Source organism: Chrysochloris asiatica, unplaced genomic scaffold (genome assembly GCF_000296735.1).
Source record: "Chrysochloris asiatica unplaced genomic scaffold, ChrAsi1.0 scaffold00070, whole genome shotgun sequence".
In the NCBI taxonomy this organism is placed as follows: domain Eukaryota; kingdom Metazoa; phylum Chordata; class Mammalia; order Afrosoricida; family Chrysochloridae; genus Chrysochloris; species Chrysochloris asiatica.
Genome location: NW_006408588.1, coordinates 14,957,887 through 14,973,215, shown reverse-complemented (window position 1 = coordinate 14,973,215; position 15,329 = coordinate 14,957,887). Strand labels below are relative to the sequence as shown.

Genomic DNA, 15,329 nt, shown 5'->3' with positions numbered 1-15,329 from the left:
GGGGGGCCCTCCCAGAGGTGAATGTAAATAGCCTGGTACCAAAGGGGCAAGGGGGAGGGGCAGTCAGACAGCACAGGGCCTGTAGCACATGCCACCTCAGGGAGCTTTTGATGGCACTGGCATTGTGTTCTGTTGGAGGCGGGGAAGGTGCCCCTCTGTTGGAGCTGTGTGGTCTTAGTCCTAGAAAGACAAACTTGCTGACTCAGTGCAGAATTAATATCAATTGAATTTATTACAAGTTACTAAGCTCCAAGGCACATTACAGTGTTCTGTTAACTACAGAAATGTATAAAGGACAAACAGAGCAGATTCTCCATGTCTAGCATTTCGCTCTACTGTTCAAAAGCATCCGTGCGTCAATAAAGCAAAAACAAAACAACACGTGAAGATCCAACACATTCAGATCAGTAGAAACAAACCAAAACATTTCCCTCACAAACTGGCAACAGAAAACACCCCATCCCCCCCAACACTCCCCTCATCGTTTTGCAAACAAAACAGAAAACGAAACAAAACAAAGTGAAAACTCAACACTGGGGGCTGCTTAGAAAGAAGCTTTTACCATTTTTATAGCTTTTTTTTTTTTTTTTCTTTTTTAGGCAGCAACACTGGCCTTGGGGGAAAAAGTCTTTTTCTTTTTTTCCTTTCAGAGAGTGCATAACATTTAAAAAACACACACCAGCAGCAGTCTTTGCTAAGGGCTATTAATTCTGTACCTAGGCAAACACTCTGCTACCAAATAAATGCTAACGTATATGATGCAAATGACCCAACCGATATTATACTGCTTAACACAAACCAGCTTATCCTTCAAATGAAGAAGTGACATACCTTTGTTTCAAAATATAGAAACATACGACGAAAATAATGTCTATACATAAGACTAACTTTTTGCAGTTTGTTATATTCACAATTCTACATCTTGGGTGGGGGGAGGGATGGAGACGGATGGGGAAGGGGCCCTTTGGAATGGAGGAGCTGGTCTAGGGCAAAGGAGATGGCTGTCCTGTTCAAGGGTCTCTCTCCTTTTTCACTTTAACATCCCCGGCTAAGATAGTTGCGATTTCGCCCTGCATGAAGGCCCACGGTACATTCGACCCAACCAGGGGGCATTTCTCTCCGCTGGGGCAATACACCTCGCCGGTGGCCCCCTGAGCCTTGATACTCTCCCTGGAGCAAGGGAAGCAGAATTTGTGGCTGGGGACGGATGGGCACTGAACGAAATGTGTGTCCTCCAAACGTTCGTGACAAATGGTACAGCAGAGGGGCCCGCTGTTGGCCATGGGGGAATCCGGAATGTTTTGGGGGTGCACTTGGTCCATGCCCGGGTGGGCACTGGGCGGCGGGGGTGCCACCTGTAAATTCAGGTCCCCATTACGTGATGCCAAGCGGCGCTGCCCTGGCACGGAGGCCGGTGACACCGGGCTGCTGCTGTTGCGCCTCGCGGACGCGGTGGTGGAGTGCACCGAGCTGCCATCCTTGGGCGAGTGCGCCGTGCCCAGAGTGTCTGCTACCGACATGAGAGCGGCCATGGGGGATGGGCCATTCTGCGGAGCTGACTCTGGAGGGGTGGTCCGATTGGAATGGGGTCCAAGGGGCGGGGGCGGGCCCCCGGCCGCGTGCCCTGGCGCCGCAAAGCCCCCGGCCGACATGGTTAGCTTCAACGCCTCGCTCTGGTTCGCCATCCACTGCTGCCTCTGTTGCTCCTCGCCCAGCTTCAGAGCACCCTCGGCCGAGTCCGGAGGCTCGGGGGACGCCTTTCTCTTACGAAGGCTAGCGGCTGCACCCCGGCCCGAAGGGGCGGCAGACGGCAGGGCCGCGGTTCCGGGCGGTGCACTGGGGGCGCGGCTTAGACTCACCAGCGCCGTGGGCAGCATGGGGCAACTGGCGTCCAGGTAGGGCTGGGGCAGCATGTCCGCGCCGGGCACGCCCTCCTTGAAGAAGCGCACAGCCTCCGGCAGCAGATCCCCCAGCAGGCGCCAGTCCCCGGAGCCGTGCTTTTTCTCATACTCCAGGTACTTGAAGCCGGAGGAGAGTCCCCGGCCGAAGTCCTTCATGCAGTCCTGGTACATCTGCTTAGCGACACCAGACGCGCTGGAGTACACGTTGCCCGAGCCTGTGGGGTACTCGATAAACAGCTTCAGCTCGTAGTCCATGCCGGGCTTGGAGACGGCGTCGAAGGCGAAGACGCGGCCCAGCAGCGAGTGGTCCTTCTTGAAACGCACCTCGTAGGGTGTGCAACCAGCCAACGTGAGAAGCGTGTCGCGGACCATCTTGGGCTTATTGGCCCACTCCTCCGCGCGGTTGCGAAGGCTCTCGCTCAGTTCGGCCAGGGCCTCGGCGTTGCGCTGCTTCTCCTTCAGTTCGCGCTCCTGATCTGTGCTAGACACCGAGCCGGGTCTTTTGCCACCGGCACCCACGCCCACCTCGGCCACCGACGACGAGGTCGAAGACGAAGCCGAGGACGATGCAGCCGACACGCCCGGGGCGCCGCCGAGACAAGCAGGACCCCCAGGGGCCCCTGGGGGCGCGGGCGTCGGGGGTCCACGGCTGCTAAGTCCGTGGGGCGGCGGGGGGGGTAGCACTGTGGCACTGGGTGGTCCATTAAGCAGCGTCTGCGGCAGCAGGTTGGGGGGCACGGTAAGCTGCGGTCCTCCGCCACCCCCAGGGTTGGGCAGCCCTGTCACTAGCCCACCGTGCGTTCCGCGCCGCGACGCCGCCGCTGAGGACGAGTTGGGACTCTGGCGGTTCAGTTCCGGGGGCCCTTCCTCCGGGGTCGACTTGGGGAAGCCATTGGGACCCCCCAGGCCGTTGGGCAGCCGCGCGGCGTGGCTGCTGCTTCCCAGGCTCACCGGCGGTGGTGGGTACTCGAAGCGACTGCGCTGTTCGGCGGCGGCGGCAGCGGCAGCAGCAGCGGCTGCGGCTGCGCTCAGACCGTAGCGCTCCAGGCCGGACGGGGCCGCCAGCACCGCAGGCTTGCTGGAACCGTCGACATGGTTGAGCTGTTGCTGTTGTTGCTGCTGCTGCTGCTGTTGCTGAGCCGCTGCCGCCGCCGCCGCCGCCGCTGCCGCCGCCTCCTTGGCCGACAGGGCCACCGTCTTGACCCCGACGGGCGGCGGCGGCCCCGGGGAACGGCCATCCTGGAAGCAGCCGTGCGCCCGCTTCAGTTGGCGCGCTGTCTCGATCACGAACTCGATGCGATCGGCGCCCTCGTAGTTGACACAACCGCGGCAAACCGGCTCCGAGAAGTCCCAGATCATGGCCCAAGGCATGCGGGGTAGGTCGCACAGGTAACAAGATTGTCTCCGGGACGAGGACACCTGCGCCGCCGACATGATGCCGGCCCTGGAAAAGGTAGGCCGCTGCCCGGGCTGTCTCCGCGACGCCTTCTCCTCCCGGAGTTCTGCTCGGCTGGGGAGGGAGTCCGGCTGCGGGGGAGGGAAGAGGAGGGCGAGAAAGTTCTGCCCCCGGGGCTGGAGGGAACGCTAGTCTCCACCGCCGGCGCAGCGCCTCTCGGCGGGGGCTCAGCCGCCCGGGCGGCAAACGACTCCTCGCCCCCACCTCCTACTGCGGCTGTCTAGCCGGGGAGGGGAGCTCAGGAGCCTTCTTCCTCGTGCCAGGGACCCGGACTGGAAGCTCCGGTTCGGGGGGGAGGGGGGATAGGGTGTCCGGCCGCCGTTGCCTCTTGGACCCCCTCCCCGAAGTGGCGGTTGAGTGGAAGCTCAAAAAGGGCTGTCTCTTTCTCGCCCTGGGGACTCCCTACGAGCTTCGTCCTCTCCCGCCAGGCTCCCTGGGGCGAGGGCTAGAGGGCTCCGTGCCACCCGGTGCCCGTATCCAATCTTGCTGAAGCCGCTGCTTTCTCGGAGGGCCGAGGGAGGGATAGGGGTGGCGGCAGCCGAGAGGAGCTTCTCCCCTCCGCAGCGTCTGCTGGTTCGCTGGCGGCGGCGGCTGGGTTTGCACGGCCGGAGGGAACCGCCGCGGCCACTGCTTCCAGGGCACACGAGAAGGAGAGGAGTGCACGCACGCAGACTCCCGCCGCCCCAGGCCTGGCCGGCGCCCGGGCCGCGCGGCTGGCGGCGCTCACATTGGCTGCAGGGCGCTAGCGCGGCGCCCCGACCCGGGTCGCATCCCTTCCCGCTCACGCTCGCCCGGAATGTGGGGTTGTGATTGTTACTCTACGTTCCGGAGGCGCGTCTCGGCGCTCCCGCTCGGGCTGCGGCTCGCGCTGTCCCCGACTTTGCCGCGCGGGATGCCGCCCGGGCGGAGCGCTGACGTCACCACCATGCTCTGCACCAGTCACCCCCCCCGTCCCCCCCTTTACACTTCCTCTGTGGAGACCACTTGTTGCTCCGGAAAGGCGCATGCGCGGCCAGGCGCCCAGATTCCTCCCCGTTGGCCCCTCCTCCGCGCCTCCGTCCTCCCCTCCCCCTTGCAGTGTGTGTACAACAGCTGAGGCCTGGCGAGCTAAAGCTGGAAACCCTGGGCTGGGGGTGGAAATTAAACAGACGCTGACCTTTCCCTTCCCCGCCCGGCTTTCCGAAGTAAAAACGTATTTAAGAACCACATGCATCGTTTCCGACCTCCGGTCGCCTTCCCACCCTACCCCACCCCACCCTCGGCAGTGAATTTTAATCCCGTTTCAGGACTTTCGTTGTGAATTTCACATAGGGAATTACTCATTTCGTCTCCGATTAAACCATTCCCCGGGTATGGACGTTACATCCTTTGCCACCACAGATACTGAAACACCTGCAAAATTAGCTCAATTCCAATCTTCCCCGAAACTGCCTTTTCGATTTAATTGTTTTTGTGTCCTGATGTAGGAACCCAAGCTTCCACCGTGGAACTAAACGCATTCACAGTGCGCTTTCCCCTCCCCTCAGCCGCACTCGAAAAATTTTGGCTGCACGTCTAAAGAAGCCACGAGCACCCGGAGGCCTTTAAGGAATAAACAGTTTACTAGCTACGCACAGCTGCTCTGGGGACAGGAAGGGGGAGGTGCTGGAGAGGCCAAATAGGTGAGTGGTGGAGGTTAGGTTTTTTTGAACATTTTATTGTGGTTTGGGTGAAAGTTTACAGAGCAAATTAGCAAATTAGTTTCCCATTCAACAATTCATACAATACCTGTTTGTTTCGTGACATTAGTTGCTGTCCCACTCTTCCAAATTCCTACCTGGACTTCCAGTCTCTATTTGTCTATCTTTCCTGCCTAATAGTGATCTTTTTGTAAAACACAGGGCAATTTTCGAAATATTTTCTCACACGTGCCGTGATTTCATTCCATGTGGACCCAAAAGGCTGGAAAGGGCCATGATTTCTTTTCCACTGAAACTGTTGCTCACTATAATTGTTTATTACAGGGCAGGTCTGTTGGTCATAGTTCTGATGGAGTCCTTTCAATGGATTCTTGAAATGATCAGATCTGTGTGTTATTTCATGAAACTTGAGATAATCCTGGAGTAGACTGGAGGAGGGGAAGCAATATAATGGAATTCCAGGTTCTGGAATTCAGGCAGACCTGGTAGGAATTTCCTCACCAGCATTTACTGCCTTTGTAACCTTGGGCTAGTTACTTAACCTCACATTGTCATGATTTTCCATCTGTAAAATGGGAACAATCATAACTCCCAACTTGGTAGGGTTGTTTGAGGTTTCAATTCCCTTCTTATAATAATAGTAGATAACTCTGACCAAAACTTACAGACACTGCTATGTGGTTTACTTACATCATCATTAAAAGCTCAACGACTCTATTATTACTGATTTTACAGATTAGGAGAGTAAAGAGATAATTTAGCTGGCCCAAGGTCTCACAGCTTCTAGGGTCAGCTAGGATCTGAACCCAGTAAATCTAATTTGAGAGGTGACTTTGACAAGCATTAGATTCCCAGAGGTGGTTTTGCTGTTAAAATTTTTCCCATCATCTCCCTCCTCATTTTATGTTTCATATAATCTCATGAAAAGTGCTAGGCAACTCTACCTTCATAAGAAATCCCAGCCTCCGCTTCCAAACAGATTGTACCACTGAGTTCTTCCATATATAGAAGTTGTAGGTCTGCCACTGCCACAGACTGTAACATAAATACACCATACAGGACGTATAGCACAGTGCTGGACTCACAGGGAGCTGGCAGTGACTGTTGGTTATTCTTAGTGTTGATAATAGTGTTGGTTCTCTTACTGGTTAGCATGTGAAAATACCTTGTAAACTGTATAAAATGCCAAGATCTTTATTTGGATCGCTACAATCATTACCAAAGTTCAATCTGAAGCAACCAGAAATATTTATTTCAAACCGACCTTCAGAGCTTATACCCCCACCCAACCCATGCCATCACCCCATCTGGGGCCCAAGGTGTGAAGGAAAGGGAACACTGTTAGAATAGGGAGAGAAAGGGGGGGGAGCCCTAGGGAGCCCCTCTTTCATCTCAGAGCATCCAGATTTCTGTTCTTGCAAAAACAGTGAGCTCACTGTGCACTCCCCAGCAATAACAAACTTTCCCTGGCTGCCTGGCTCTCACAACAGTCCTCTGCAAAGCACTGTGCAGGAGCATTGCCTCACCCTGGATGGAAGCCGTCAGCCCTCCCCACGCCACAGCTACCCAGAATGAGTCAAAACAGCGGGCTGGGAAATGGCGGAGCATCCCCGCCTGCTCCTTAGTTTGGGCTTGGCTGATTCACCCAGCTCTTTGCATTAATATTTATTCAGCCTTTCCCTTTATTAAACCAGAAAAACGAGGAAATAACAATTTAGCCACAACCCCCTAGCCAGGCTGCTAGAGAAAGCAAGTTGGATTCTATGTCATGGTGTTATGTTTGGTATGCGCACACATATGTCTCCATCTCCTTGTCTGTCTCTGTCTTCACTGTTGCTGAAAGAGATATATATACACACACATGCCCGTGCAGACACACTGAGTTAGAAATAAATGTGCATTTAAACAAACTGCCATTACAGTCTCAAGCCTTTAAAAAGCTTAACTCTCCAGATAGCCCTCCCACTCTGTCCCCTCTTCCCTGCTCCAAGAATCACCATCATTTATGGTGATGAATTTCATCTTAACTGCTTGTCTGAGATGACCCTGCTTGGGGATGTGTCAGGGATTCAGGGAGGCAGGAACACCAATGTTTTACAGATGGATTTTCTCCCGAAAGACAACCCAGGGGTAACAGTGCTGGTCCACGTCCACAGTAGAAAAACACAGCCAAGGAGGCTGTAACCCAAGAGGCCAGGTGGAGAGACAGGCAGTGGGGTCTGGTAGACTGGCAGAGCCGGCACAGCCGGCGCACTGCCTTCGCAAAGTTCCTTCTTCCGGCCGTTGTCCTTCCCCTCCCCCCAGCTTGTCATCTGAGCTGGCATCCTCCGAGACCCCCTGCCTACCCCAGCTCTAAAATGGGGCAAAAGGTCAACTCTCCACCAGGCCTTTCCAAGCGCCACAGCCAGTATTTGGGGTGAGAAGGTCGCAGTGCGCCCACACACTTTGAAGCTTCCCAGTCTCCCTCCCGCCACCACCACCACCCGCCGTTTTGTGGGTAGAGATGGGGCGGGCAGGGGCCCCCTCTCAGGCCTGGCATCCCAGAAGCCAGTTGGCTTGGCCTTCGAGGAGGCCCGGGCTGAACCTCGCGTCACCCTGCTGCAACGCACACCGCCAAGCGCTTCGGCAAGAGAAAGGCCTTTTTTGGTAACACTCCTCAGCTCAGCGGTAAGCAGGACCCGGCTCTGGCCTTGACAGACGCCACAGAGTAGATGAAAACAAACGTCAGGATTGGGCCTTCCACTGGCATCCAAGGCGCCAGGAACTCTGGGCGAGGTGTAAGCCCTGGACCTGCAACGCGCTAAGGGGCTGCAGTGGGTGGGGGAATCAACCCAGCGCAGTGATTTACACATGTACTCCCAGGCCAGTTCCATGGCGGAAGTATTTGCCTTTCCCTAAAGGATTAATCCTGGTATTAAAAAAAAAAAAAAAAAGTATTAACTTGGGCCAGGGCATAGGGTTACGCAAGAACCACTCGAGCATGAAATCCCAGGAACAACGTGATTCGCTGAGAACCCCCGGGGAGGGGAGCCCGCACCGCCCGTCAGGACCTGCCTAGCCTGGGGCGCGCGGGCATCCGGGGGCTCCGTGTAAAATCGGGTGTAAGGAAAAGGAGAACGTAGTGGTTGATGCTGGCACAGCGGCCGCAGCAGGCGATCAGATCGGCTTACTGCTTTCTTCCTGGATGGGCGGAGAGAAAGACAAGGGAGTCGTGTCTGGTTCCTGCCTCCTCGCTTCCTCTCCTTGCCAGCGTGCCAGGGCATGGGGGAGCCCAGCGCTGTCCTCAGCAAAAGCTGGTGTTTTTTGGGTGCAAAAATAAAGGAACCCTGGAATGCGACGCTCAGGGACCGGGCCTAGAGGGACAAAAAGGAAACGAGAGAGACAAGGGTGCTGTTCACTGACCCCCGCTGGTTAAAACAAACATCAGCCCCCTAAGAAGGGGGGTTGCAGGGAAGGAAGCCTTGGAGGAGGAGCGTGGGCGAAAGCCTGGTACGGTGGTTGTCAAGGCCCCGGGTGTGCATACCTCTTGGCCCTAATAGTCCACCCCTCCTGGGCTTGGGTCTCAGCAAGGTGCTTGTAGGCCAGCAGGTTCCCCTCGGCCCTTGTTAACTGGGGATTTCCCCCGCAGAGCTCCCGAGACCGGCAGCCGCCGGCGCTTTCCTGTTAGGGACGCCCGAAGGCGGGGCCTCAGAACGGGAAGCCCCTCCTTCTTGCGGCCTCACCGTTGGGTAGGTCATCTCTGGTATAGACAGAGCAGGCGTCGCTGCTGTCACTGGTTGGAGTCGATGGGCCAAGACCTACAAATATTTTGACCTGTCTGAGCTGGGTGGTTCAAGCCGAAACTCAATCAGTAGAAAGGGAGAATGAGAGGGACTTTATACATATTTACATTATGTTGTTCTTCAACTTGAACTTGGCAGGCCCTAAATAGCTGTATGACCTTGAGCCAAATCACTTGAACTTCGGTTTCTTCATCTGTAAAATGGGAATGATTTCACTGCTGCCTTGCATGTTTCAATTGGTCTGTGTGGAGGATACAATATTATAATGTACTTAATAAAATGTAAGAGATGATTAACAATAATGGCTAATTTGGTCTAGGCCTGCAAAGTGCATTCCCAGACATTATCTCACCAAATCCCCAAAGCAACCCTGTGAGGTACGTGCTGCTTTCATCACTTTTTGTACAGGTGAAGAAAATTGGTCCAGAGATAGTCCAGAGTTTCACTTTCTCTACACATATCATTCCTTCTAAGGACCTCTGGTGGCGTAGCGATTACCATTCAGGCTGCTAATCTCACGGTCAGCAGTTTGAAACTAGCAGCTGTTTCGCGGGAGAAAGATGAGGCTTTCTTCTCCCGTAAAGATTTACAGCCTCGGAAACCCTGTACAGGGTCGCTATGAGTAGGAACCGACTCCACATAACAACAACAACATCATCATTACTTCTACCCCAGCCTTAACGGGTCCCAGAGGTCTTTGAGACACGGCATGAAAGTAAAAAGATTTTCCCTACAGGAGTTTTGCAGGCTAAGAATACTACAAATGGTACAAGTAGACACATGGTTCTTCATAAATTGTTGTTGTTGTTGTTAAGTGCCATCGAGTCATCACGACCCTGAGTGACCCTGAGCCTGAAACACCGACCTTGCAGTTCAAATGGCTTTGCATTCGCCCACAGCACCACACCAGGACTCATAAATTAGCACCAGATATTTTGAGGTTTTGGAGTGGTGCTGTAGGCTGTAGGGCTGCAAGGTCAGTTTGAACAACAAGGTAGGCAGTTCAACCTCAATAGCTGCTCCTCAGAAACCCTATATACATCACTATGAGTTGCAATAGACAGGGTGGCACTTAACAACAATTTGGGTGTTGGAGTCCTGGTATGATGCTGTAGGATAAGCACTGGTATGCTAATTGAAAAGTCAGCAGTGCAAACCCACCAGCCACTTCTTGGAAACCCTATGCAGAGTCACTATGAGTTGAAACCTACATGACGACAAACAACAACAAATTTGGGTGTTACATCAATCACAATAAGCTTTGAAAAACAGTGTGTAACCAATGCTTGCTTTCCTGGTATCTACTGAACCTTTCTCTCATCCAGGGTTTTCTGTTGTTGTTGTTACATGCCTTTGAGTCGGTTCCCTCACAGGGTCGGTTCCCTCACTGCAACCCTGTACAGGGTTTCCGAGGCTGTAAATCTTTACGGGAGCAGAAAGCCTCATCTGTCTCCCACAGAACAGCTGGTAGTTTTGAACTGCTGACCTTGTGGTTCACAGCCTGATTCGTAACCACTACGCTACCAGAGCTCCTTGAGGTTTTCTGTACCTTGGCCTTAAACCAGAGGTGATGGAGCTCTAAAACACACTGACATAAGTAGAAATGTACTGCATTTTAAATGGGCACATCTGAGGAGGATCTCAGGATGTAAGATGAAGGGGAAGAAGCAAAGTGGAGAGGATGCATTTGATGCTGGAAGGAGTCTCTTTCCAGACCCACACGTGGTATCACACAGGTAACAACTCTTTGTTCTCACCAAGGAGTCCTGGTGTGGCGCTCTGGGTTAATGCACCAAACTGCAAAGCCATTTGAACTGCAAGGTTGGTGGTTCAAATTCACCAGCTGCTCCTCGGAAACCCTATACAGGATCGCTATGGGTTGGAACCAACTCAACAGCACTTAACAACAAGAACAACAAAGTTGTTTGAACTGCAAAGTCAGTGATTCAAACTCACCAGCCATTCCTCAGAAACCCTATATAGGGTTGCTATGGGTCGAAACCGACTCGACAGCACTTAACAACAACAACAATTCAGGTTACACTGTGTGCACACACACACAATATATGCCACCCCGGCCTTGGGCTGGGAGCCACTCCAAAACTGACAGGCTGATGCCCTCAAAGCACTTTTCAGCCTTTAATCAAACCCCTGACTCACAAACCTGGCCTTGATCTCATTGAAGCTATAAGCCCAGAGAAATAAGGGGTCACCCTTACCTCCCACTCCCCTACATGCCACCACCACCACCACCCCCACACACACACCCTGATACCTCACACACGCATTGTAGTCAACTCCAATGCTGACTCTCCTGAACTTTCCTTCTGGCCAGATGCACTGAGGATCCAAGCCTGAGAGGTCCCTGGTGGGGTGTCAAAGATGAAAACATGACTACCAGATGGCCTTCTGGGGTTCCACTCCCCAACTCCTTAGCTTGGGAAATGCCCTCTTATTTGCCACTTTGTCATTCAATCATTTATTTATAACGTACTTTCTATGTCAGTGCTGAGGATTTCACAATGAATCAAACCAGATAGGCCCCTGCCCAGATTCCAGAAGCTTCCATTTCCTCCTAGGTGTCCTAGTTTCCTGATGCAATAGCACAAAAATCATGAGAGGCAGTGTTTGTCCAACACTCTCACCAGCCACATGACTGATTTAGAGCAATCTATTTATTCTCTCCTGGTCTCTGTTTCCTCACCTGCCAAATGTGGAGACTAAAATCTGCTCTCCCTTCCTCAGGTGCTTGCCATGTTATTTATCGCCAAGGGCTATAGAGAGGCAAGCCATTGTTTTTTTTTTCAGCTAAGGAGTCCTGGTGTGGTGCTGTGGGCTAACGTGTCAGGCTGCAAAATCATTTGACCTGCAAGGTTGGTGGTTCAAGCTCACCAGCTGCTCCTTAGAAACCCACTACAGGGTCGCTATGGGTGGGAATCGACTTAAAACGGCACTAAACAACAAGAAACCCGCTTTAATGAAACCGCCAAGCCAGGCCTCATGCTAAACCTTGTCCTCTTTCTCCATCCCTTGGAGTATTTCCTATGGGTGGCTAGCCTAACATTTCTGTAGTCACCCTCCCCTTGGAGCTGGCCTGCAAATGAACAGTGACAGCCCCTCACCCTAAGAGCTAGAGCGAGACAATAGCAAGTTTCTGCTGTCTTCTCATCTCTCCTGGAGGAAGAAGGGTTTCTTATCCCCAAATCCCTAGCGGTGGTGAAGCTGGGAGACCCTGGGTTTATTTGAAGGTTTCTTTCTTTCTTTCTTTTTGGTCAATTTGGAAAGAAAAGAGGCAATGACCCCTTCTTTCAAAAACAAAACTAGGCAGGAAGTGCACCGGGCCTGAGTGGCAGAGACTAAGAGTGTAATTACAGGTTTTTGTTCAGCATTTTCATGTAATTAAATCTAAAGGAAAGTGAGCCTGACGGAGGCTTCTAGGTTGCAGGGAAGAAGGTGTGTGTGTGTGTGTGTGTGTGTGTGTGTCTGTGTGTGTTGAGGTGGGGAGGAGAGGAAGGAGGTGAAATGGATTTCCTTTTCAGACTGAGAAGAGCGTTTCTTGCCTTTATTGATATTTTTATGTTTCTTTTCCAAAAGGTAGCCAATTATTCATCTTTTTATTCGGTGCCAGCCCAGCTCAAGCCACACAGTCGGCTCAGCACCAGTTTCCCTCTCACACATGACTCTCCCCGTCCCCACTTTGTCATATTCCTGCTTTCTGCCTGGTTGCCCACACAATAAACCCACTGCAAATTCACAGCCTCCAGAGTTTCAAGACCAGCAACCTCCGATGCCGCGAAATAGCCCTTTCTTTTACGGTCTCCCCTCTCTTCTAAATTTAATTTTTTAAAAATTGTTGTCCCCCCCCCCACTTTGGTTTTGAATGGGCTTCTGGTTTTCTCCGTTCCTCTTTAGCATACTTCTTACCATCACTGCTCCACCCAGTCTTTCTATGCTGCCTCGATTTCCCTTCCGCGCGAGAAATCTCAATGCACACGCGCCCCATGTCTCCTAGCCCCGAGCGTTCGAAAAGGGTTCGGAGCCTCTGGCGCGCAGGCTCCTCTCTCTTGCCCCTTCTGGAGCCCTCGGTGCCTCTCCCCAATGCATACACACACGTTCCCTGGACACTGTGACCTGGCTGCAAGAAAGGATCTACTGTCTGCTCACATTCTTAAGGGTAGGAAACCTGACCCACACCAAAACCACGCGCCCTGAAGGAGGGGCACTTGCATTTTCCCGGAGAGCAGGCCTGCATCAGGGTTATTGGGGCTGACCGCGGGGCCGCCCCCTCTTCTCCTGCTTTCCTTGCTCCCACCCCGTCACTCCACCCCTTCACCTACTCTTCCCAAGAACAGACTATTTATCTGAACGGGCAGCCAAGAAACCTACTCCTGTTTTTGGCTCCAGCCAGAGATTAATCATACTTGGAAACAGCACAAAACTTGACTATGTTGGGGTGGAAAGTGGAAAGAAAAGACCAATAATTTTGACATCTGACAAGCTGACCCAATCGTTGCTACCTTTCCCTTCTTTATTTTAGTGAATCAGCCAAGGGGACTGAATTGTATTCTGTTCCCACTCCTTCCACCCCACCTTCATAACCCGCTTCTCTAATACCCACTCCTTCTCCAAGTTTTCCTGTTTGATGCTTCAATAGTACTGACTGGCTTTTAATTCTGATTAACGTTCTCAGCTGGTGTGTGTGTGTGTGTGTGTGTGTGTGTGTGTGTGTGTGTGTGTGTGTGTTGGGGGGAGCTGTAAAGACACAAACTGGACGGCCTGACAAATCCCCCCTTTTCATCTCCTCTTTGAAATGACATTAAGATGAACTGGGATGGGAGGGGAGAGGGGAGAGATTCAAAGCTGAACCATGGGAAAAAGAGAGGGAGGAGGAAGCAATTTATGTGCTTTCCTAAGGCAGCTAGTAAAATTCCTAAGGGAGTAGAAATGCCAAAATCGACTGTCTTGGTGTATTTTAGACTGATCATCAGGGTGAATCACGTCAGGACTTTAGGCTGGACCTGCTGTCTGGAAGCCAGGGACAGGCACACAAAACATCCCTGCGGTGGTGAAAGATGAGTATTTGCTTTAGCCAAATGCCTCTCCATCAGGACTTCCCCCCTCTAATTCAGTGCGAGAGGCATTTTCGTTTTGTTTTAAACTGGGGTGGGTAAAAAAAAAACAGGGATAGAAATCTCTCCATAAAACATGGTCCCCAAAGGGAAGGTGCAAAACCCATCTGATCCAAAATATAGATATCTCCACCTTAGATTCCACACGCCACTCCCCCCCCCCCTTTGCTTTGCAACTCTGCAGACATCAGGTTAGCAAAAGGTAATAAATAGTCCTTGCACAGCAGCGTCTGGACTAGTGAAAACAGTTTACTGAAATTAATGGGCCTCGCTTAAACCAAAACCTCCACTTTGGAATTAATGCCAGACATAGTTTTCCTGAACTCTGTCCAACCACCTAAGTGGCAGACAATTTTTGTTCTATTTGTGCTGGAAAATAAAGCCCGGACCCTAGATCTCACTGTCGAGCTGTTAAACTATTATTTTTTTAAATCAGCATAGTGAGCACTGTGCCAATTTCCACTTTGTGCCAGTTGCAGCCCTGTGCGATTGGACTGTGTGACGGTCAGAAGTCATCTGGTAAACTTCTCATTGAAAATCATCTCTCAACTCCCACCTCATCCGGGCTCTCACCATGACACCCGAAAGATTCAAGCTCCAGAAACCGGCTCAACTTCAATAACAACCTTCTTGCCACAGCTCTTGGAAGAGCTTGTTCTGAACAACGCTGGCCTCCATTCCCCATCCCAAAGGAAGCTCCAAGCCACTCAACCGAAACCCACCTTCCATGCCCCACCCCCCAGTAATCAGGGTGTCTACAGTTCTGAAGCTGCTTTTATTTTTATTAATGTGTTTTTTAAAACTGAAAAGCACACCACACACGTTCACGCCCAGCGGTTCTGGCAGGTATAGCTGAGACCCCAGACCCGACTGTCAGGGTCTGATCCAAACCTGCCTCAGGTCCTTCCCCCTTGGATTGTTTATTCTTATAAGTCCCAGTCGTGGACAGCCGTCATTCTGGTTTTCATTGTACAGTCTGCACTAGGACACAGGACCTGTGGAAAATTTTGAGAGCACTGCGGTGAATGGTGTGGAGGGGGAGCGTGAGCAGGGGGAGGGGAGCGAGTTACTTTTTAGCTTCCGCTAAGTACTTGGCAGCTCGCCAGGCCCAGAGGATTCTGGGAAGCAAAAGCCTCCCCAGTATAAACTGCCAGCTTTAAGCAGCCCTGACAGTTCTGCTCCTTCCAAACTTGGCAGCCGTTCAAAGTGCTCTTTCATTTGAAATGCTGGAAGCTTGCCATGTGCAATGCAGATTTGCTGTGCCTGTGCGCAGAAGGAACTGATAAATGCCATTGCAGTTGCCATGGGGACAGGAGGCTATCAGAATGGTCTTGTGATCCGCAGCCTCTCAGCGCGGCAGGCTCTCGTTCCCCCCCACCCCC

General features: G+C 52.4%; 1 protein-coding gene across 2 annotated transcripts; it reads right to left on the bottom strand.

Moving 5' to 3' along the window:
- Nucleotides 1–215: 215 nt before the first annotated feature.
- Nucleotides 216–3,806, bottom strand: IRF2BPL (interferon regulatory factor 2 binding protein-like). Of its 2 annotated transcripts, XM_006864777.1 has the most exons (2): nt 3,111–3,806; nt 216–3,074 (listed from the first exon to the last, which is right to left on the bottom strand). In XM_006864777.1, exons 1-2 carry the CDS (start codon nt 3,333–3,335, stop codon nt 1,011–1,013), a joined length of 2,289 nt encoding a protein of 762 aa, XP_006864839.1. In that variant the 5' UTR covers nt 3,336–3,806; the 3' UTR covers nt 216–1,010. The 2 variants fall into 2 exon arrangements, with proteins under 2 accessions (XP_006864839.1, XP_006864838.1); XM_006864776.1 differs by having other exon boundaries at nt 634–3,335.
- Nucleotides 3,807–15,329: the final 11,523 nt, after the last annotated feature.

Coding starts and splice junctions, on each gene's coding strand:
- IRF2BPL (XM_006864776.1), bottom strand. CDS start 3,335: ATGTCGGCGGCGCAGGTGTCCTCGTCCCGGAGACAATCTTGTTACCTG.